The sequence below is a fragment of the Oxyura jamaicensis genome, chromosome 1 (assembly GCF_011077185.1).
Source record: "Oxyura jamaicensis isolate SHBP4307 breed ruddy duck chromosome 1, BPBGC_Ojam_1.0, whole genome shotgun sequence".
In the NCBI taxonomy this organism is placed as follows: Eukaryota; Metazoa; Chordata; class Aves; order Anseriformes; family Anatidae; genus Oxyura; species Oxyura jamaicensis.
The window spans coordinates 173477533-173502309 of NC_048893.1; the positions used below are offsets into that span (position 1 = coordinate 173477533).

Sequence of the window (24777 nt, forward strand, 5' to 3'; positions counted from 1 at the left end):
TGTCCAAATGAAAAGTGCTTGATCCTTGAGGAAGTTTTTGTTTTTATAGATGTGGGAATAATGATTAACTTGTTACAACTGATCTCTTATGAGCTAAAGTTTCAAGAATAACTTTTGTAACTGCTAATCAGGATGTGCTGGTCAAAATATTTTGTGTTCCCTGTCTCCCCTTTAGCTTTCCAGAAGACTGCGAGAAAGGGATTGGAAAGTGGGAGATCTCTTGCAAGCAGTGTTGAAGTACTGTGAAATGATAGAGAAGGCATCTGATGGAGAGCAAGCCCTGAATAAGTCTTTGGCTGGGTGGCTACTGGAAAATGCCTGAAAAAAATCCAAAGATGCACCACTCTTCGCTTCATTCCTCTTTGAAAAGGAGATAGGAAGAACACAGATACGTAATGTAAAATCCAATTAATGAATGTTCAAGTAATTGTCAGCATTTAAAAGACTGAGGTGAAAGTCAAAATAGCTGTGCTGTGCTTTGTGATACTGTGCACATGGTATGTTTATCCAGTCCATAATTGATAGTGTCCACCCACGCATAACTTGTATTTACTGCTGTGTTCAGACCATTGAAATAATTATGAAAAAATACCTTGCCTATGACAGTAGTTCAGAGGAGACAGTCTCAGGCATGATATTCAGGATTCCTGCTGTACCAGGATAGCTCTTTTTCCCATTTGTGTGTGCTGTATTCACAGTAGGACTAAGAGAGCTTATGTTCTAGAAAAATCTGTTCCAAAAAATCCTACTTCAGACAATGGTAAAAATCATAGGTCTTGGCCAGGTGTTTTGTGCCCAAGGGCAGAATTACCAGGAGGAAAATTGCAACTTGTCCAAGCAGACCTTTAGTGCAGTCCGGCTTCATAGCTGCCTTTATCAGGTTTAACTGCCTATGAAGTTGTGAGAGTCTGGTCTGAAACTGAGGTGCAAGTACACATTCCCTTTTGCTGACCAGAGAACTGGTAACTTGTGGTAGAAGGGCAGAGTGGGCAGCTGAGCATAATTTAATTAAAAACTTTGGCAAAGTTTCCTGAGTTTTGCCAATCAAGTTTAAATTGTTAAATTTCTTCCTGAAGCTTCTTGTATGTGAACGCTTTAACAGACATTAATTTTGAGTCTGAAGAATTTGTTTGTTGGTCTCTGTTGTGGTTTAACCCCAGTAGGCAGATAAGCACCCCACAGCTGCTTGCTCACTTCCCCTTCAGTGGGATGGTGGGGAGAATTGGAAAGGTGAAAGTGTGAGAACTTGTGGGCCGAAATAAATACAGCTTAATAAGTAAAGAAAAACTGCACTTGCAAACAAAGCAAAATAAGGAATTCATTCATTACTACCCATCAGTATTTCCAGCAAAGCAGGGTTCCATCATGCGTAATAGTTGCTTGGGAGGACAAACGCCATGACTCCAAATCCCCCCCCTTGCTGCCTTTACTGCAGCTTTATTCCTGAGTGTTACGTCATCTGTATAGCATGGAGTATCCCTCTGGCCAGTTGGGGTCAGCAGTCCTGGCTGTGTCCTCTCACAGCTCCTTGTGCACCCCCTGCTCGCTGTCAGGGCAGCACAAGGGGCTGAAAAGTTCTGGGCTCTGTGTAAGCAGTGCTCTGCAACAACAAAAACATCAGTGTGTTACCAATATTGTTTTCATCGCGAATCCAAAACATAGCACCCTGTGAAACTCTAAGAAGAAAATTAACTCCATCCAAGCCAAAACCAGGACAGCCTCACACACAGATATGTTAAAAATGGCAAATAGATGACCAAAATTCTCAGAGCAAAAAGATGCTATTTGACCAGTCTAATTATTTATTTCTTACCTTCCATATATGAGTTTCCTTGTCAGTAATGAAGAGAATTTTGTTACTTGTTGCGAACTTAAATGTTAGCAAGGAAGGCTAATTAAAACATAAAGGAGAAATTTGTTGCAAATAGATTTTTCGTTTTTCTTAAGTACCTTTGCTGATTTTTTTCAAGGCACTTTTACTGAAGTCATTTTAGCAAATCTAATCATGTTTCTTACTAGTGCTGCCGACTTGCATTCCTATCTGAAGGAAAATCTGGATCTTTATCCTGTGGTTTGAAAGTGCTTTTTGGGTTTTGTTTGTTTATACATCCTTTGCTTAGAAAAAGACACATGCTAGTAATTACAAGGCTGCCACCTCAAAATTCAAATCACTTGCAAGAGAATCATGGAGTTTTGCTTATTTTGGATGAGCCACAGAATCTTAATGGCTTTGTCACAGGGAAATACACTGTTGGTATGTTGTATGAGTTTCAGGGTTGGATCCTAAATGAAAAGAAATGAAGTCTCTAAATCTGTTCATGAATTTTAGTGCAATATGGACAACTGATTCCTTCTGCCCTCCGAAATTACTGTAAGGTGTCACACTGGTAATCTCGAGAGCACTTTTCTTGCAATGTTTTTGTGCGTCAGGAAGGTATTCTGCTTGTCATTGAAGGTCTTTTTATAGAGACCTGGTTTGTTTTAGTCTTCATTTGTCATCTGGATTTCAGAAGGGACCCTGTCTTGGATCTCAGAGTTTACCTTTCAAACTGAGGTAAAGATTTATATATACAAATGTGTGTTCACACATGCGTGCGTGCACACGCATAGGTATGTGTATGTATCTGTATTTGTATTAGATCTCACCTATATGAACTTGCAACATACATTTTTACTGCTAACTTAAAATTCCATGTTATTCACATAGTTTTATTACCTCACTTCATGTATCATTTCACTGATTGAAAGATCTATGTATGTCATATGACAAAGACAAAAAAAAAAAAAAATTGTGCTGTTTTTCCTTGTTATAGGTAATTGATGTTAGGTAACAGGAATCTGTTTTCTCTAGAGCACAGAGGGGAAAGACGTTTTAATTTTTATAGGTGGAGGATGGGACTAATGACAAATACACTTGAAGGGTTGTGTGCATGCACATTTATTTCTTTTTGTTTCTTCCCCCTCCCCCAAATTTTCCTTTTCCTTTTTTTTTTCTTCCAGGTGTAGCCATTGATAAGGTTGACTTTCAGCTTTGTTCTAGACAAAAATTTGGAGCCATTCTCTGGCTGTAACATCTTCCCTCTAATAAGAGCGTTAATGTACTTGCATCAATTTAACCTGAAATTTGAAATGTCAAGAAGATCAAATACAAAAAAAAAAAAAAAAAAAGAGTTCCTCGGGACTAACTAACTGTAGCTTTGCGTTTTGGTATTCCAACTGAAGTGAAATTTCATGGCGTGAGGATACAATAGGGCTAGTACAGTGTTTTTGTACTTGTCCAAAAAGCCAAGCTGAGAATTGTATTGAAGACATTGTAAATGTATAAAGCTGTCCAGGTGGACTGAAACAAACAAAAAACAGGAACAGCCATCTTTTAATTGATTTATTGAGTATGTTGGATTTTATAAAGTTGGTGAAGTTTTTTCTTTTTAATTGCTTTTTCTCGTGAAAAGGTAGAAGAAGATTGTGCAAATTTGAAAACTTAAAACTATTCCAAAAGTTAATTACACAATAGTTACACTAAAAATGGTTGCTGTAAATGAAGTCATCTTTTCAGACTGGATCAAATACATTGCATAACTCTGATTGGTGTTAACGAAGAAGTTGATTAATTAGCCTGCAAGGAAAGTAACAGCTTCCGAATTACATGAGAAGTTACAAAATACTTCATTTTTACTTTCAAAAAAACCCCCACAGTTTTCTACACAAATTGTTTCAAACTTGTATTCTGGATGCCTTGACTTCTTTGCTTGGCTACTGAAATTGGAAAAAGCAGTAAAATAGCCTTGCTAAATTATTATAATTGAATAATTTTAATAACCGTTGGAGAAACCTTACTCTGTGTCCAACTGGTGCTGTCTGTCATATTAGTGACACAGCTGTTCTATGCTAAAGTGAGTCTTAATGCTATTACTAAGTTTATTTAAAACTCCTGACCACAAATACAGAAGTGTAAATGAAAACTGTAAAAACAAGGAGGACCACGTTTTGGTCCATTTAAACCAGACAAATGTGCTTTATAAACACGTAATGAAGTACAGTTTGTTTCCTCTTACAATTTTTGCATGGGAAACCTCACATAGTAATTTCATTTTAAAGAAAATATACAATGGTGTTACTGTTTCATAAGGCACCCTCTCTTAAACGCTTCATTAAATACATTTGGTGTTCTGAAAAATAGAACTGTTTTGATGTTCTGTGAGATACTATAGAAAAAGCACTTTGAAAATCATCCCTCTATAAATGAGCAAATAGAAGTGGCCATATTTAACATAAGTTTAAACATTCAGAATGGAGTACATAAATAATACAAAAGTATGCATAAAACCTAAATGTAAAAAACAAGACAAATCCACATGCTGTGCTTAAATATCTACTGTCTCAAAATGAGGATGTGAAAAAGGAGTCAATACCACATACTTGAATATAGTTTGCATAGTATTTTCGTTCTTGAGTTAAAGATTGTGTAAACTTTTTAAAAAATAATAAAATTAAAAAAAAAAAAAAAGCAAACACTTAAACCCAGCAACCCACATTCCGAGACTAATTAGGTCTCCCCAAAATGGTACCAGATTTTAAACATTTTCAAATACTACTTGTCTGGGACCTTTTCTATCAAGAGCCACATATTGTTGGAGATGGGAACACAGTAAGTACTAAACACTGTCACCAGCGCAAAAAATTAGTTTTACACAGGCGATTTGCAAAGAAGAATACAAGATTAAGGAATGTTTTAGTGCAAGAATTCTGGCTTTTCAGCAAGAGCCACTACTGTCAAGCATTTACTTTACTGGAGCTCTGAAGAGGCAAGTACAGAGCCCAACCACTGTAGACACTTTATTTTATACCATCTTTGTACATTCCTGTTGTATAGCTGGGGTTGTAGTTTTAGAGGGCCTTTGTTCTGTTGTAATGTCTGAATAGTATTTAATACTAAAATTTATTATAATTTGCTGGAACTGCTGCTTATTTGTGCAGTGTTAAGGTAATTCACAGCCCAGTTAGTGATGCAATTGTATACCAAAAGCAGTTTGAATTACTATAAATGTTTATGTAACTGTACTCAATGAATATGAAGGTCTTGTACTGTATAATGGTGATGAGTTTTGCCATTTTAATAACTATATTCAGTTTTCAGATTATGAACTCCAGGTTGCACTAAATTTGTTCTCGTTTTAGCAGTGGCTTAAAATAAAACATTTCAGTGGCTTCAAGAGATTTGTCATTTCTTGTAAATTCATTATTACTTTTCATCTAACGTAGCTAAGATTGGTCTTGGTCAGTGGTTATGTGAAGGCAGTTGAGGAATGAACGGCATAGTGCTAGTGCATCAGTAGATGGCATACTTCTTACAGAATTAAATTGCTGTCCAGGAAGAATGTGAGACTGCTGTTTTACCATCTTTGGGTTGAAAGGTAAGCGCAAAGTTCCAGTCATACGAAGTGCAGAGTTGCATGGATTCTGTTAGGAGATATTAGGCAAGAAATCAACTATAATATCTCAATGTAAGTAGGGTGCAATAACCAATCTACCTTGATCTCATCCTGCCTGAAAGCTAGGCCAGGGAGGTTGACTTGATATTTCCATGTGAGCTGAGGTTGGTCTTTGGCACATTATACAGGATTTGGAGAATTGGTGTAAAAGTTGGCTTTGGATTCTTGATGATAAATGAAGGAATGCACTGTTAATGAAAGTGATGTATGAAACACAAGGTTTCATAGGCTTATTCAAAATCCTCATGGTTTGATATTTTAAGAAATTTACTGAAGATTATATTGTTGCGTACCCCCAAAATAACAGTTTGGACCAAAGTTGTTGTGCACTGATACAGTTTTAAAGATGCTATTACTGCAAATAGGTGACAGTGGATTTTTGTTTGTTTGTTTGTTTTTGTTTTGTTTTGTGTGTGTTATAAATCTAAATTTCCAGCTGGGTTTCATTTCAGGAATAAGGATTTTTTTCTTTTTTGCTGAAGTTGCTTTTAAACCGGTAAGCATGCACAGCTGCCCATGTTTTTGCAATAGTTCTTCAAAGGAAGTTTGTGCAGTATTTACAAGATTAATTCCAAATGGAGCTTTCTTTTATTTCATTGCCATATGTCTTTGGAAGATTTTTCTTTTTAGGTAATGGCTCAGGTTCAACTGTGTAGAAAATACATGTTAACTCAATCAAGCAAACGTTTAACTTAAATACTGTGCAGCCAAAAAACAAAAGCACACACGAAAAAAAAAAAAAAAAGATGGGTGGCAGGTTTGGGAACAGAAGAAGAGATTTTGTGAAGGGAAAGAAGAGGATACTCATGTTGAAGATTAGTCTGCACTTTTTTCTTCCTGCCTGGGCTATTTTTCTTTCTTTCAGCAGTCTGGCTCTGGCTGGCTTTATTCAACCACAGAACAGTATCCATGCACTTTGTTTAACCCTGGTCTATTAAACAGAGAGTTGAGTCTCCAGCTAATCCATAGTCTTTGCCCAATATGTGCACTACTCCCTTCTCCTGCTGCCTTTGCTCGTACCTTCCTCTAGCTTTACAGACTGAGCTTTTGGTGTGACTGAATTCCTTGGTGGTTACTGCTCCAAGCCTCTGATTGGAAGGTGGCTATGGAAAGTGAGTCACGCCAAGGCTGCTGAAATGTGCCCTGAGCCTTACTGGTTATTTATTGAACACCAGATTAATCAAATGTCTCTTCCCCTGCTGTTAAGGCAAACCATGAAGCGTGTGACTGCTCAGGGCAAGGGAAGTAACCATGACAAGTGTGAGACCATGTCTGTGGTCAAGGTACTGGCTATCTAGTCCATCATCTTTCCATAGGAATTACAATGACTGAAATGTAGTCAAAATGTGTAATCTGACTTGCCTCCAGTCCTTCAAAAGTGACTGCTTCTGCTTCTAGGCCTGTGAAGGGGCTTTGTGTGGGTGTATGTGGGTGTTTTTGGTTTTTAATTGAGAATGGTCCAAAGAAAAAAAATATATATGTATATATATATATATATATATATATACACACTGGGTACTTGACTTGGTCTCCCAAAGTTTTAGTGCTTTGGGCAGGAATAAGACAGATATCCAGGACAAAAAAAAGGGGGGGGGGGGGGAATATTTTACCTGTAGCCCACTATTACCCATCTCTTATTTTGTAGTCTCCACCTCTATAATGTCCAAGTCTCCTCCCACGCTTTCCTTTTGTGGCTGTAGCTGGCTTCTACTTATTTCTGACCCTCGTCCAGTCTAGTAGTATGGCTGTTGTGCTCTGCTTTTCTCCTGACCCTACTCTGCTGTCCTGATGTGACTTCTGGCCTTCTCATTCTTGGCCGGCGGAAGTGGTTACAAACCAGCAAGGAGAGCCTTAGCTGGGACGCTATGGAATAGGGCTGCCTACCAGAAATCATCGAGCACTGAAGAAGAGCTAAACTTGCTTTTGGCTGAGTTTTTCACTCCTGTAGGAAAGTAATCTGTGGTTGCTTTGGTTTGGAACCCAACTTGTTGCTTGCAAAACCCGTGGATTTTCTGCTGATCTGAAAGCAACTTTTAAGCTGATACTGGAGTACAGTGTAAATCTAATGCACTACGTTACTCACATTTGGTGTGCTGCACAACAACAGCCTCCAGGTGCAGGGCAAAATGCATTATTTTTGAAAACTGGAAAAAGTTGTCTCATCTACCTACCTCATGTCTCAATTTAAATGATAATGTTTAATAACAAACAGTGGACACAACTCGTGACGTGTCTGTTTCTTTGTGAGAAGAACATACATTTATTCCCCAGTAATTCTGTTCTATGAGCAGAAGTTGCAACTGGATTAATTAACCGCATACTACTCACATTCCTACAACAGTGCTTCTGTCCAATGCTTGACAGAAACCAAAAAGAAAACCATTTCCTTACCCCAGAAGTCATAGATTTAAAGAAGATGCATGGTGAGTCTTTTGGAAAATGGAATGTGACTATGGAAAACAAAGTGGAAGAAGCTCATCACAACCTAATTGTTCAGAGAAAATATTTCCAGAGAAATGCTAACACTCAGGTGTCCTGTTAAGCAGAAGTCTCTACAGTACGCCATACATACATACATCAGAGAAGAATTAGAGTTAACTGAATGCATTGGAGCTGTAAGGCTCTGAGGATAAGAGAGGTTCCAGGCTAACTGTTGCAGGACTGTGAGATCCTTCGCTAACGTTTTTGTAGCAACAGGAAATACACATTTTTTGATGCTGTTAGCTTAGGGCCTTGGGACATAAGCCAAGCTAATGCTGTAAAGTACAACGTGAAGATCTTATCTTCAGGGTGGTTGGAGCCCTGAAAGGGTTAAGCCTAAGACATCCTGACTAGCCTAGTACATGCTGGCATCTTCAGCAAAACCTCTTTTCCTGTGACTGCCTGAGAAAATAAAGAGGTGGGTGTTGGAAATTCCCCCAGGAGTCTGGAGGGCCCTCAGCAGCATGATCAAAATGCTCTTGAGAGGCTCTTAGAGACACGGTTTTAGAGAAGGATTAATGGTGATTTCTGTTTCAAATGGTTCTGTGAGATTTTTTTCTTTTAAAAGTGTTGGAATGCCACTGTTTATGGCATATGCCAGTCTTGTAGGATGTGCTTTAAAATTTGATTTACTTTGTTTTTCTTTGTGTTTTTGTTTTAGCTGGCCATGACTTAACAGAGAAAATGTAAGTACGTAAATAGGTCCTTACTGCTGCAGTCATCCAAATTACACTGGTGAGTGTTTAGATTAATTAGGGATATAACCCTTAATCTGAATACACATCAGCAATGAGAGGGTTGTTTGTTACCACCATTCACTTTTAATTTTCTTTCTTAAAACATGAACCATTTTTAGATAGCTAGGCTGGAAGAGCACGGTAGCTAAGGCTCATCTAATTGTGTCTAATTAACAAAGAGGAAAAGAAAGAGAATAGTCCTGGTCATCATGCAGTCTTGGCTCTGGCAGCTCAGTTAATTTGAACTTAATTTCCTACCAGCAGTCTTCCATTTGCAAGTCCAATGTTCAAATACAGCCATGTTATAAATCCAACTTCTGTTTTTATTTATTTATTTATTTATTTGCAATTTCAACAATCTTGGGATGTTGAGAAGAGTAAAGGTTTCAAAGATTTCCTTTCTTGTTTGTGGTGTCCTTGCTGGGCAGGACTTTCTCCAGTGCTTCCCAGTCTAGCAACTTTCACCAGGGGGTTATGGATTGCAGTGACCGACCCCACAGGGTACCCTGGGACCTGATTCCTGCAATTTCTGTCTTTCTCTTCTCTGACTTGGCTTCGATGCTGCTCTCTGCTGCTCGTAAGGGTTGCCCTACCTCAGGCTGTGTACTCTGGAAACTGCTCCAACCCTGAAGATGGTCTGATACCCTCAGTGAAAGTTAATTCTCCTCTGGGAAGAGGCAGTCTGAGCACAGCAGCCAGGAAAAAGCAAACCGCCTGCCCTCCCCTCTGCACAGTAAATGCAACCAGACAAAATAAGTCACATAAATGATGAAAACCCTTCCAGCTTGCTGTGTAGGAGGAGAGAAAGACAAGGTATGTGAGACTTGGAGGGCTTTATTGCCAGTTTGCTTGTGAACTTGAGTTTGGTACGTAGCTCTGCTGATGCCTTGTTTTGACCTGAGACAAACTGTGCCCTTTGGGGTCCCTTGTTTTCACCTCTTTATATAAAATGGAACAATGACCTAAGCTCTTCTGAAGAGTTTTTGCTGACTGCCAACAGTTAGCATTTAATTACACTCTGAAATATAACAAAATGAGTATTTTTACAATTTCAGTTTCTTTTCTCTTTTAATAAAGCTTGAAAATTGTATGCCTCTTCCAACAAATCCATAAATCAGTCAGAGACAGTCCCAAACTGATTACATGTGGAAAATCCCTCAGGATTTTGAAGCTGGTCACTTTGTTATGACAAGGACCCGACTCGTTTTGGAAATGTTTCTGTGGTGGATGATAAGGGTGAAACATCTCTCTCCTTCTGTTCTAGGTCATGAATTACCTTCAAGGTAGCACGAACACTGGCTATATGGCCATAAAGCCTAGGAATTTACAGACAGCACAAAAAATACAAGGATCTGAAGTTCCGTATCATATTATTATTTTTGTATCATTTCCCGAGGCATAACATTAGCATAAAAGCCAGAGCAGTAAAGACAGCTGTAAGGTGAACGATGCCTGTAACACTGTGCTTTGGCTGGATTAAGGGATTTCCTTATACAGCTCTGACATGGGGCCCTGCAAAATCCGCTGAGCAAGTCTCCTGTTTTATGCTTCTTAGTTTTGCTTTCTGTGAAGCTGACCAATACCTTTTTGCAGGCAGCCAGTGGGAATTGTGCCCCTCTCCACGTGAAGGAGTCTCCTCCCAAGCTGAATTTGGTTGATGCACCAGGGAAAGAGTACAGGAGCAGAAGATGATGTGCAGCAGATGTTTGCTAACAGGCATGTTAGGAGCTGGTCATGAATTAATTGGGGTGCACATAGTTAATTCAACAGCTAATTAACTACCTCTTGTGAAGAGCTGAAGCAAGCGTTTCAGGATTGCAGTCCTCTCCCATTAAGAGCCCATGAACTTGTTATGGATTACCTCAGAATTGCAGCTTAAAAGGTGAAAATGCTATTTAAGTTATGTTTGAAATCAAAAGTACTTACAGCAGAGTTATATAAATAACTAGGTGTATTATATAAATAGCTAGTTATATAAATAACTCCTGCTTGTTCCATCGGAGTTCAGACTGAAAATGTTCCTTGTTAGGCTAAAATTTAGTTTGGATGCTTGCAGCAGAGAATGGTTATTCATATTCTTTTTACAGGATTGAGTAGCGGGGGGGGGGGGGGGCGGGGGGGCCTGAAATGTTAGTAAAGCACAGGTAATGGCGACAAGGAGATAAACCCAACCAGGCCGTGCTGCTCACCTGACAATTAGTGTTCTTAAGAAAGCCACAGAAATGTTTTGAAGAAAGCAGCGTAACCACTTTACTGCTGGTGGTTTGGTGAGCCTCGCAGGGCGGCCTGCAATCGGATGTCAGCCATACTTTCCAAGCGGCAGAAGAGCTGGTCAGTGGTTTGACATGAAACGAGGCCAGCCTCGCGCTTTGGCTCCAGGTAGTGCCACCACAACCTGTTTATAACATTTGCCCTGTTTTTATGGTTAGTGGTGTGCTGGCTTAGCTAGACCATCAAAAGCACCTTCGCGATGAGCTGCTTTGTTCAAATTGCCTGGAGCCATCTTGGCCTTTTGGCTGAATTTCATGTAAATGCTAAACACTAAAATGTTTACCCTCATTCAAATACATAGTTTGATGCTATGGGCTTGCATACTAGCAAACCTTGCCAGGTTTTCAGGGAAGGCCAGTATGTTAAATTATAGTAAATGTAGTGCATGCTTCTTTCTGTAGCTTGATAGCTGTAATTTGTTAGCTAGAAATGCACTATTACATACATACTGAGGTTTTGTGGATTTCCTGGCTTCGATGTTACAGTGAGGACAAGTGATTAATCATGTAATGTGTCTAGTGATGAGTGCGTATATCCGGTCTGGCCTTTATTGTTGTTTTAAATTATCCTCTTTTCCTTTACCTCTCTACCTTGTATATGGCTTTACACCAGTTCTTCTGCTTCAACGTTAAGCTTTGCATGAACCACTGATAATTACAAAAGCCATTTCAGGAGAGGAATTACACCAAGTTAAGACTCTAAAAGGCTATAGAAGTAATGTCTGAACTCAGATTTTTCCTTGGAGTTGTGGTCTCAATAGGAAGAAAGTTTCAAAAGTACATATCTCTAACATTAAGGATGAATGTACATCTTGGAAGTCTAAGGTAAAGTTGTTCTTTTTGACGTCTTCAGAAAAAAACTTTTCCTATCAAATCGTTATATGTGGACTGTGTTGGTGAGGAAGAACCATCTTTATTTTCAGTATCTGGGCAGCCTTAAGTGATCTTGTGTCTTCCACTTGCCTCCCACCCCTGATTATATACAGTCTGCTTGACCTTAAAGAAATTTGTTGCACAAAACGGTATCAGAGAGACTCACTCAGCAAGATCCCATAAACAATGTTCAAGGACCACATATACTCTTAGAATTGACCTACTTTTAGTCCTTTATGTGCTTTTGCTCTTCCTTTTAATCATGCTGCTCTCAAAACAACGGTAAAACCTGGCTCGCAAGCAACCATGTATAAAGTTTCTCTTTAAAATCCCTGCTTTAAAACCCTGTCATCCTTCCCTTCACCGCATCTAGAGTGGCAACTCCAGATTACAGGAAATTATTATGAATGTTATGGCTGAGGTGATTTCGATGCCAGACTTAGAAGAAAATGCGCGTTTACCCAGCTGTGAAGATGACACAGGTGGGTTTCTGCAACGGGGATTTTCCGGTTTGGTTAGTGTTGCAAGGGAGTGTGAAGGGCTGAGAGGTGGGTGAGGTTACCCACAGGCACCAGTGGCACACCTAATAGGGCCTCTGAGCACCAAACGGCGGGGGGTATGGGATGCTGAAGAGGCGGGGATTACTGGTATGACAGAAAGGTGTTGAAGCTGTGGAAATCCAAGTGACTGCAAAAATAATAATAAAAAAAATATTAAAAATAATAATAAAAAAAAAAACTGGCAATATAACGCGTTAAGAGTTGTAATGCAAAAATGAAACCAGACAGTTTTGCTGAAAGTTGTAATGCTAACTAACAAATCATCAGAGAAAAGTATGGATCTTTTAACTTGTGCATGCGCAACTCCAGCTGGAGGGCAACGAAAGAAGTAAAAGTTGTAGTTTGCAGAACCAGCACCAAAAGCACAGATACATGTTTTAAGTTAAAACTACAGGCCTAGCAAAACCCTATAATGGACTTTCAAAGATGAACAGGCTTGTTTCAGTTACATTGCAACAATTATTGTCATCAAACTTGGCATCATTTATCTTACCTCTGTCTGATCTCTGTTCTTCAGAATGGTCATTAGCATAGGCTTATGCTTAGACACCAGAATTACTATGAATGTGCACATACCCAGGCTTAATTCCAGCTGAAGATGTGCACATGGGGTAAACATGGTTCTGCATATCTAACTCTACAATATAGACCATATAGCAGGAAGCTTGGGAGTCCACAGGTTTTAGCTCTTTAGATAATGTGTGCAGTGTCACCAGTTTTTCAGGTTTTGGTAGATTTTTTTTAGGAGAGAGAAAGAAGATAAACACAGAATTTTCAAGTTCACAGTTTCACAAAGCTTAGGAATTAGTTGAGGAGATGAGTTTGAGTAGACATCACAGATGGTCGTATTCTATGTATTTCAAAGACAAAATTGGATGCTAAAAATGTTGGTACTGAGTTGTAATTAGACAATTATTTAAGCTGCCAGGTCATTCTTAGTTATTGGAAAAATCTTTTAAGACTAATGACCTTAGAGAAAGATTTTTGGAAGTACAAGAATCTTATGAGAGGATGACACCTCTATTTTTGACTGTTGCCAAGAACATATCAGAATGAAGATGACACAGCTTATTATTCCATGAATCGTAATTTGATATTCTTCAATTCAATATCTTGATATTCATATCCTGAGCTTCCTTAAGTGTCATTGCATCTGACAAGATAACTCATGTATGGTTGACATAGAGATTTCCAGTGTGTTCACTAATTAATAGTGAGGTAATTTTTTAACAGAAATTTTGGGATTATTTGATCTGTCCTCCTACATCTCACATCTGTAAGGGAGGACAGTAAAATGCATTTATCAAAATAAATGCATGTTAGGGAATGACCACTTTGGTACATTGATGGGCAAGAAACCCAATGAAAAAAGCTATGAATTCTTCCTGGATTATTGTCTTTTTTGAGGGTCTTAGTGAGATATAACCTTACAGAGGTGCCATTCGATTTATTTTATGAATATATATGTTAGAAGAATTTACAAGCAGCATGTTTATGTAGACAGGATCTTTTCCTTCTGTTTGATGCTAATTTTATAGCACTTCATTATTGCTTTCCAGAAATGTGTGGGACAACGTCCTTATCCTGTGTATAAATACCAGTATTTGACAATATAGTAGCATGCACTGGTTAGTGCTGAAGATTGAATTATCAGCCTGTTAGAGGAAGGCAGACATATCCCAGCCCAAGGGATACTGTTGACTATCTCTGTCAGTCTCTGTCAGTTTAGCATTTGTCCTCAGGTACAAAGGCAGCTTGAGATGGTTGATGGACAGGCTGAGGATCTGCCAGGAGTTCCCTTTAGACGGACATTTCCATTGAAAATTTCTGCATTGAACTTCTGAAGGGAGGAGAGCCTGAAACACCTGTTCTGCTGATAAATGTTTTTATTTTCTTATAACATTCCCCCTTAATTTGCTTTGGCATAGCTGCCAAAGGTAAAGCTCCAGCCAGATTAATAGTCAGGCCAAGATCGTTTTGCTAGAAGGGACAGGGAATGACATTTTCCAAAGCATTTAACTTGCATTTTCAGAAGTAGACTGAAGACCCCCCGTTTGGCAGCCCTATCACAATGGTTCATGCATTTTTGTCCAAAGCAGCTTAACTGGAAGTGCAAAATTGCTTACGCATGCCTAAAGGAGAGGCCAAGACATTCCCTGTCTTTGGGAAGATACCAGGTTATGGGGTTAGTCAGATTGCTCTTTTTTATTACTTCTGTTGTTCATGGCATGAATCCTGGTATATTTACAGCAAGTAGATGAACCTTGGTTAAAACTGTTAAGTCTAATTTTACTATAGAGTATGGCAATAAGGGTCTTAGATTGCAAGACCCTGGGGATTTAAAACCTCCTCAGATGAGAGAAGCCAAGTAGTTGGTAGATATACGAAGAAGTGAGTATGAAAAAGCAGGAGGCATCTGAGTGGTTTTCTGAAAGGATGGATCTGGCCTCCCTAGTGAATTTGATAGCATTTTGCAGCCCTTCCCTCTCCAGTATGGAACTGCAGCAAAACTTTGGGCCATAGCTGAGGTCCTGACTGTAAAACCTGGAACGTGATAGAAGATTTCTATCTTAGAAAGGAAAGTCTTACCAGAGCTGAAATGCTGAATGTGAGAAATGTAGGCACATAAGGATGGGTTCACCTTGCAGGAGGGACACAGCATATGTTGGAGTTACTTGCCACAAGCTCCATATAGTAGTTAGCAAAGGAAAAAATGGTCTCTTCTAGGGCATGATTTGTCTCACTAATGTAAACATTTGAAAATACGTCAAATTAATTAGGCACTAGGCACACCTATTCTTTTCTTTTGACTGTGGAGGAGTGTGAATTACTATCTCATATGTTCATGTCTGCAGAGTAGTAGTTTGGTATTAGTAGAGATGAATCCCCACACTTAAAGGAAGTCCGACCCTTTGGCTCAGTCTTTGCTCAGTCCCATAAGAAATTTGCACTAAATGTCTCTGCTTGTAGGAATAATTCTGGAGTTAGGAGTTGACCCTGTTCCTGAAAGAAATTGGGAGGAGGGAATGGACATGGATAATGGCCAGCACATTTGACACTGTCCCATGTGACATCCTTGTTTCCACATTGGAGAGAAGTGGATCTTGATGGATGGACCACTCAGTGGATCTTGATGGATGGACCACACAGTGGATAAGGAATTGGCTGGGAGGTTGCACAAAAAGAGGTGCTGTCAACAGCTCGATGTCCAAGTGGAAATCACTGACAAGTGGTGTTCCTCGGGGTCTGTTGGGACCTGTATCATTTAACATCTTTGTTGGTGACATGGACAGTAGGATCACAAGCAGCCTCAGCACTTTGTGGATGACACCAAACTGAGTGGTGTGGTTGACACGCTGGAGGGAAGGGATGCCATCCAGAGGGACCTGGGCAGGCTTGGGAGGTGGGCCTGTGTGAACTTCATGAAGTTCAACAAGGCCAAGTGCAATCTGTGTTGGGGCAATCCCAAACATGAATACAGGCTAGCCACGAGTGGGTAGAGAGTAGCCCTGTGGCAAAGTACTTGGGATACTGGCAGATCAAAAACTGAAGATGAGCCGGAAGAAAGCCAACTGGGCTGCATCAAAAGAAGCATGGCCAGCAGGATGAGGGAGGTGATTCTCTGCTCTGCTGTCATGAGATCCCACCTGCAGTACTTCCCCAGCACAAGAAAGATATGAACCTGTTAGAGCGGGTCCAGAGGAGGGTCACAAAGAGGATCAAAGGGTTGGAGCACCTCTCCTGTGAAGACAGGTTGAAATAGTTGGGGTTATTTAGCCTAGAGAAAAGAAAGCTCTGGGGAAACCTTAGTGAAACTTTCCAGTACCTAAAGGATGCCTACAAGAAAGCTGGAGAGGGACTTTTTAAAAGAGCATGTAGTGATAGGACAAGGGATAATGACTGTAAACTAAAAGAGGGGAGATATAGATTAGATGTTAGGAGGAAATTCTTCACCCAGTGGGTAGTGAGGCACTGGGTGAGGCCGTGGGCAGGGACACCTCCAGAGGTGGTTGGGCACAGGTTGTCCAAAGCCCCATCCAGCCTGGCATTGAACACCTCCAGGGATGGGTCATCCACAGCTTCTCTGGGCAACCTGTGCCCAACCACCTCTGGAGGTGTCCCTGCCCATGGCAGGGAGGGTGGAATTAGAAGATCTTTAAGGTTCCTTCCTACCCAAACTATTCTTTCATTCCATGAAGTGGACTTGCTTGTTACTACAGAGGTATTATCAAGCAGAAAAAGGGCTAGAGTCCTGTCTTGTGGGAGCTACTTCTTAGAATGGCTACCATAGACAAACTTTGCATTGTGTTCTCCTGGGGCAGGTGCTATTTATAGACAACCAGTATCTGCTTCTAATAAAAAAAGTTAGTTGACCAGTCTTGGGTCTGTTCTATCAGGAAGAGGGTAAAGAATGAAATTATGTTAGAAAATGGAACTTATCTGGGCACTTTCAAAAAATGTACCTTTGGTTACCAGGCAATTCAATATAACTGTCAGCTCATCCTGTGTTACTTTTTCCCCAAACCTTATGACTCAGCTAAGTATTTTGATAGAAAAGCCCAAATGTTTCACTTTATTTCCACCAAGAGGACAATTCCAGAAGTCCCTAGCCATAGCAGAGAAAGTAATTAAAAACAAACAAACAGTAGACTTGGATGTACTTGTGTTCTTTTCCATCCTGCTCAGTTATCAGTGGTCTTGAAATATTGCAAAACTTCTGTGGCTAGCAAAGTTACTCTTAAAAAAATCATAATGTCTATCAAGGGAAAGACCTATTGATTTTACATTTGATGCTTAAAAAAATAATGAAGTATTCCGATAATGCGGAAGAACATGTCTTGGAGCTACAAGAGGTTGTCTCACCAAAGAACCTCAAGCCCTTAAGCATCGAAGGCCTGGCATGAAACAATAAACCACATGTTCCTTGGCATGAGTGGTTATTAGTGACAAACAAAAGTAGTTTTGGCAACTCCAGACTTTCGACACTCATGAGTCAGGACCCCAACCAGAGAGACGTACAAATAATGTGTTTTATGTTGTTTTTATTTGCCTGCTGGTGGTTGAGCTTTCAGAGCTCACATTTTTGTTTTCTTTGTAAGATTTTGAGACAGTGAATGGATTCATGTTGTTTGGTGTTGGGGGGAAAAAGGGTAATTATCGTGATACCTATGATGAAACCACAGAAGGTTGCAAACCCACGGTGTTTGTTTTGAACCTGAGATTTCTTTCCGATTGCTAACCAGTGGTTCCTGCTGATTATGGATATGTTTGTTAGCCATAGTTAAGAGTTGCTTGGAAATTCATTCTTAAAAATGGAAAATGTGGTTCTTGTAAAAATCAAAATTTACCACAGGATTTTTTTTTCCTGAAGTGTTTCCATCAATATGTAAAATTTGTTGCTTCAGGCTAGGAGAAACCAGGAGGACTGGCAGGTTGCTTGACAGAACATAAGTGAAAGCAATTTGATTAATTTAATGTTAATAATGTTCATTCACTAATCCTCTGAAATGCTAAAAGGAGCCTCACTGTTTTCATAGGGCAGAGCTTTCCAGTTGTCATTCAAGGCTCATGGTATGCCAAAGTTTGTCTTCTCTGTGAGATACACCACAGATGTCTGTGGCTGTCACACAGCAGGGAGCTACAGTCTGACCCCATAGTATACAAAGGTGCCTAAGCTGTAACTTCCCTAAGACACAATTTTCATGTTTCTTCTCCCAGTTGGAAGGACAAAGAGATTTGCCCAGTTTGGACATACCCAGTTTTCTCACCGGTCAGAAATTCTTTTTTGTTCAGCTGTGTTTCTAAGTTCTGTTGAAACTGTATGCATGAAAACATTTCTGCTTATATATTGTTGAAAAAACTGTTTATTTTGCTTACTCACAATGTGGGTTTTGTTACCAGTATTACACAAATATATGTTATATATATATAGTTAGAAACACTTAGAAACAGATAATAATGTAAAACAAATAATGTATTTCTGGTTGTGATATCATATATGCTAAAAGGTCCCAAAGTGTTTGAAATGTTGCTGGCTTTTTAATATCTTCATAAATATGTAATGGCTCTTCAAATATTTGTGAAAAAGAATTTAAAAAAAGCCACGGCAATCTCAGCTTGTTCCTTTCTGTCATAACTGACCAGAGGATTTTGTCACCAAATTACTTTGGCTCTCACTATTCCCAAAGGATAGACAGAGGCATCTTCAGAAGACAAGGCAACTTTCTCAAAGTTTGAATTGGCTTCTGGTTGTTTCTGTCCATTTCCATAGGTCATGAATGGAATCTAAGGGTATGTCTACACTGCCAAATGGAAAAGGGCTGGAGAATGAGCTTGAGCACTGAGACCCAATCATCCACAGTGCCAAAGAGTTGGCTTGCTGTACAACACTCTTCTGGACATCCCTCAGAGGCTGTCTGTAGGGCAAATCTTCTAAAAAAAGGAGCTTAGATTTGTACAGTGAGGACACGGGCCCATCTGGACCTCAGATCCCAGATCAGGCACCTGTTCTTCCTTCATCTATCTGTTAAGACACTAAATTGTACAGAAGAGCTGGGGATCTAGCTTTGAAATGTTGCAAAATTCAATCATCTGTGTAAATCCAGCAACAAATACAAGTGAATCCCTACTTATACTATATCAACAATTCATGTTTGTTTTCAAATCAGACTCTTCTGAGTTTGTCTGTGTTTAATTTAACACGTTGTATAGTCCTGGATTATTTACACACACACACAACCAATTGCCAACAGGGCCTTTAAATTTCAGTGCATAAATATTTGAAGGACTCGTGACTGACCAGAGACGAAGAATTTAAAGGAAAGCACAATCAAAGTCAAGGAGAACAAGTGGTTACCATATTTAAAAGCATTGCTTAGGGTGTCACATGCTGGGTGGCCATAAGAGGCAAGGTAGCCACATTTAAAATGCCCAAATTTTGAAAATCTCAGAAAACTTTGGCTGCGAAAGGAAACAAGCAAAGAAAGACAAGAACGGTGATTCAGAAACCCATCTGCACCTCAGGGGCTATCCTGGGAAGAGGCGAAGTGTTAAACCTAATCTTTCAGGTTTCCCACTGACTGGCCATCCCTAGAGAAGAGCAGTGGATGGTCTTTGACAGTATTTAAGATAAAACTTTGCCTTCACCCTTAAATTAATCAAATTAGTCACAGTTGCACTTTAACAGAATTAAATTGCTGCATGATTTCAACTTGAATTATTTTGAATTCAGTTTTTCTGTCCCTTGGACTCTTCCCCCAAACATTTCCCTCCATCTTTTACTCCTCTCTCTTGTCCTGTGCAATTATTTTGCAGCAATTAGTAGATGCTGGCCTGGCACTCGTTAAAATTGCAAATGCTTCTCTAGTTGGTGATTACATGCTGTTTAAGCCAAACCATGCGGGACCGTGTGACAAACTCGTAACATCTGTGTCCTGCCCTGTCATGTCATTAGAATGTATATATTCACTGAGTATGGTGCACCGTTGGCTGGGAGTCTGAACAACAAACCAGAAATAGGATAATGGATTTCCGCAGTACATTATCATTATTCAAGAAACAAAACCTCAGTTGTTTTTGAGGACCTTTTTGGTTTCTCTAAATTTCTCCGTGGATATGGCTTTCTACTAGGGACTGATGACAGAGGTGCGCATTTGTTGTCATCTTAACCACTAAAAACCCTGTGCCCTGTCTGCGGTACATGACATCCTCCCTGTGTCTCCTGTTATGTTTTCCACCCTGCGATGCACGGCCAGTCCTGGTGTGCTGTCAGGAGGATGGGCAGTCACTTGCAGCTCATCTCCCTGCTCAGGCGAGCCATCCGTGGGGCTCTGTGTTTTCTTTCAGAGACCTTTCTGTTCATGGTTTATAGCTTTTTTATTATTTGAAAGAACTCTCCAAAAAATGTTTAAGCTATGTAAGAATGCCTTGTAAATATGAACAAACCCTGTTACCTTGAGGCCTGGACAATGAAAGTCAGTTATTTATTAGTGCTTTTTGACTCCAGCAAACTAAATCTCTGATGCCGGCATGCATCTGTTAATGTCAGGACTCGGTATAGCATGTTTTTTAAACTCATTAAATGGGGAGATGATGAAGAAGCTACTTAGCATGTTAAATGGAAGCTGTGGGCCATGTCTTGGTCCAGGTACACTCCTATGCTTTCATTGATATGAGTTTTTTTGGACAGTTTGTACAAAAAGAGGTACATACACAGATCTCAACCAGGTGAGAGGAATTAAAACACAACTGAGGAGCTGCAGCTGATATTTTTCTTTTTTCCCCCCTCAGAGGAAGTACAACGTCTTGCCCTTCCACACAATAACACTCAGGCTGGTCAGGCTTTTGCTAGGTCTGAAGAGAGAGATTCTTTTCTTTTCCTGTGGAGCTACTGTGATTCAGAACTATTTTCCTTTTTTTCTTATTATCTTGCTCTTCCATTAGTTTCCTATAATTTAAGATAACCATTTTCTTTCAAGATGCCTTTTATAATGAGTCATCAAGCGTATTAAGGAGTCCACAAAATATTACATAGATTACAGCTTCCATGAATAATTACAGTAGCCAAATACTAACTTTCTTACTGCTGTCTCCACTTCAGCTCTTGGCCCTGCACTGGCATCATTTATAACACACCTAATTTACTGTGGCAGAGGATGCTAGCAGACTGGTTTAAATTAAATGTGCGGCATTATGTGCTGGCCCGATGCCCTCGTGTAGTTGGGCCAGAGTCTGCTTCCAAGAAGACTGTCAGTCCTGGTCAGGGAAGGGAGGCTTCAAAAGAGAAATAGCACCTTCTGACTAACAAAGATTCCAGTAACACAGATAATGCAAAGTTGCTGTTAGCAGAGCAGGAACCCAAGCCACCAGCCAGGCAGAGTTTTAAACTTTCCCCAGAAAACTTTCAAGTAGGTATTTTTAAGGGCAGGCATGAACTCTTAGTCCTTGTGTATCAGATGGGGCTGCCAATAAAACAGTTCTGAGGACAGATAGCCCATTAGAGACATTGATGTCTATTCAGAGCATATAGTGACATATCTGCAGGAGAGAGTGCTGGGTTATTATTTTCCTTGAGGCTCTGAATGGCAAACCAGGGATTTATAGCTCTGTGCTTTTCCATGCACCTGGAGGCAGCTATCAGTAAACCAGATGGATGGAAGAACATATCGCTTAGCCACCCATTAAACACTCTGTTGCTCTTTTCTCACTTTACAATGCATCCCATCCATGCCAGGGTGCCTCCGTGCCAAACAGCTATAGCCAGGCACGAGGGGTTCAGAGGAACACGAAGTGGCATCCAGAAGATGGGCTGCACAAGGTTTCTTTGACGTGAGCTACCACCAGACTTCTCACACTTGATTTCTAGGTATGTCAGTTCCTATCCTAACTGCCTGTCCTGTCCCACTCTGCCTTTTCTGGAAACCAGCCTAGTCACAATATCAGTCAAACTTGCTCAGGTTGAAAGCAAATGGTGAAGGTGGGCAGCAACTTGGCAAAATGCCATGTACCTGCCTCCTCAGGGCAGTATTGGTGTGTGGTCCTACATGACAGGAAGTCTGGAAACTTTTCATCCTCGATGTACCCGTTTTTTAAGTGCATGAGGTAAGCTCACAGCAATTTGCAGTTACCTGCTAAAAGCAACCATGGGTAAAAGCAAAGGGAATGTTCTGAGTTAACAGCATTGATGGATATTACGCTTAAAGAAAATCTGGCTAATGTGGAAAGACATGCCTCTCAGGGTTGTACACCTTCAGATTTGGCCTGGCAGAGGGCTGGGGCCACAAAATCCTCAGGACTGGAAGACCCAGTCAAACTATTAGTGACATGCAATTGCTCCATGTCCTCAAGACCTGAGTCACCCCCTCAGCAAATTAAGACATTTACTTAAAAATCATAAGGCTTTCCAAATAATTACTGCTTATTTTATTTCTAATGTTTAGGCTTCACATTTTCAAATGCCTTATAGTCACTTTTTCCTTTTTCCTCCATTCCCTCATATTTTTTCCTCCCCCTGTAAACATAAAGGCTTTCAGATTAAAATAGGTGGAATTCTCAGGTAATAACTTGATTCTAGGGACCAGGGCTTGAAGAAAACCAAATATATTTAGGCCCAACTGTCAAACCACAAATGTTGGCATCACTTCAGTAGTCATTAGGGAATGTTTTCTTTGTTTGCAAGTTGTCAGCAATATCAGAGCCCTCTTGGCTGGGTGCTCAGAAGGCCGCTTTCTTTAGGTCCTGACACTGGGCCCATACATCTGAGTTTGGACTGAACACATGTTGTATTTTTGTATTCTTTCATTTTATTTTTGTGTACCTGTGCCTCTGCAATCTCTCTGTGCTGCAGGTTAATCCAGGCTGTGGGTAGACCCAGCTCTGACACTTCCACCATGCAAATGTGAGGAAGTTGCCAAGTTCTCTCTGCCTGAGTTTTCCTGTGATCAAAACAAGAAGTGTGTGCTGTGTGTGATTTAAGAAGTAAATAGCTGTGTGGTTACTGCTGTCATTCAGCAGTACTGCGTTCAGAAGACTGCTTCAGCCATCAAAGCAATACACAACCTTGAGGAGCATCACTGATCATTCCCCACCAGTGTCGTCTTATGAATCTTCTTCCTTGTTATTCTACAACAGAAGTAGATAAGGTTTATCTGCACCTTTCTGCTCCCCTCTATTGCCTTATTTTTGCCACACTCTCATTCTGGCTGACTGCTTATCAACAAGAGCCTTGGACATTTGCCCAGGGAGATAGGCCTATCTGGCAACAAGGTAAGGTTTCTGCACATCTTTTACAGCCAGGATGAGAGAGAGGTGCTTTTCTTGAAAATATGCACTTCTTTGGAATCAGTCTTTCCTCTGTTTATGGACAGGAAGATCAAGATTGAGAAGAAATATTTGTTTTTATGTGTTTGCCACAGGTGCTGTTCTACTACCCCTTCCTCTGGAGGATGGCAGACTGTGCTTCAGCCAGCCACTGAGATGACTCAATTTGGAATATGATGATTTTTGCCTAAAAAAATAATAATAGAAAAGAATTAAATGCATGCAAGGGAAAGAAAAAGTATTTAATGCATGCAAGGAAAATGAGACCAGGCTTTTTGTTGCATGTGTGAGCTAGGTGGTCACATATCAGTGCCGTTTTAGTGGCAGCTCATTATCAACCTGCATCAGCTTGAATTACTGCCGTCCTGTGAAGGAACTGTAGTTTGAGTTCCTTGCCTTTTCCCATCTCCCACTCCCTGTCTGTTTGAGATGGATGGTGGCTCTACCTGGACCACATATGACATAAAGTGGTGAATATCTAAGAAATTCACTGAGGCTCATTATGGAGTACTGCGAATGTGAAGCTTCACTGAAGGTACAGCATGGCCAGGAATCACTGCTGAGAGGTAGGAATGCAAGCCTGAACCTTGCCTCTCAGGAGGAGCTACCGCAGGCTAGTTGGACTGCATGAGTGTTTATCCCCCAAATTTAATGCTATTGAATATATTCTGACTTCATTTTTCCTTCTTTCCCTGGACATGCATATAAACACAGTTATCCACATGGTCCTTCAGAAAGTCTTTAGAACTACTTTCATTCATAAACAGTCAAGAAGACTGCACATCAAATTTCAGTTCAATGCTGTTTCCTTTTGCCTGTTTGCAGAATGTTCTTGTAGTCAGTTTTTTTCTCATTAGAGTTTTTTAAAGCAAGACAGTGTCAAATAACAGCAGCAACAACAAAAAATGTCCTTTTGATAAAAACAAATAATAATAATAACAGGAAAAAAGGGCTATTTGGTCACAATCTTTGGAAGGCTGTGAAAGGTTTCAAGACTTTGCAGTGACTCTTCTAACTTGGCTGACTTCTTTCACCGAGTGTAGCACACTGCTACCTACCCAGCTCTATTGCTGGTTTGCCTGTACTATTGTATGTACAGTCCTGTGCCCTTTGGGTACTATGGTCCCACCCTAGACATGGAGCATTATTCTTATTAAAGGAACCCCTTGGTTTCAAAAGTTCTGATAATTTAATATCTACTGATAATTTAATACCAACTACTCAGAAACTACCATTAAAAGCTGGGATTAGAACATCTGAACTTTCTCTGTTTGTATTATCTACAAATTAGATAGCCAAGAACTGATGTCATCAAACTTTTGAACAGTTGAGGTTGGTTGCTCTGAGTAGATTTCCTCTCTGAAGCTGATCTTTGTCACCTTTATCACCACTGATTCCCTTTACGGTCAACGAAGAAGCAGTTTTATGGAGATACTCATCTCAGTAATGTGTAAAGTAGGTCAGAAAAATGGGGTGGATGACTAGCAGGAGGCCAGTTTAAGTGCTAACTGCTACATGGAAGTGATCTAAAGTTAGGTGAGATGCA

The 24777-nt window shown here is 40.1% G+C and overlaps 1 protein-coding gene across 5 annotated transcripts in view; it reads left to right on the forward strand.

Moving 5' to 3' along the window:
* The window catches only part of AKAP11 (A-kinase anchoring protein 11), a 39575-nt gene extending 36786 nt beyond the window's left edge, over positions 1-2789 (forward strand). For all 5 annotated transcript variants that reach the window (XM_035322196.1, XM_035322222.1, XM_035322230.1 and 2 more), the window contains one exon: positions 176-2789. In XM_035322196.1, coding sequence (XP_035178087.1) covers positions 176-322 — 147 coding nt within the window. In that variant the 3' untranslated portion in view covers positions 323-2789. The remainder of the gene's footprint in view (positions 1-175) is intronic.
* Positions 2790-24777: the final 21988 nt, after the last annotated feature.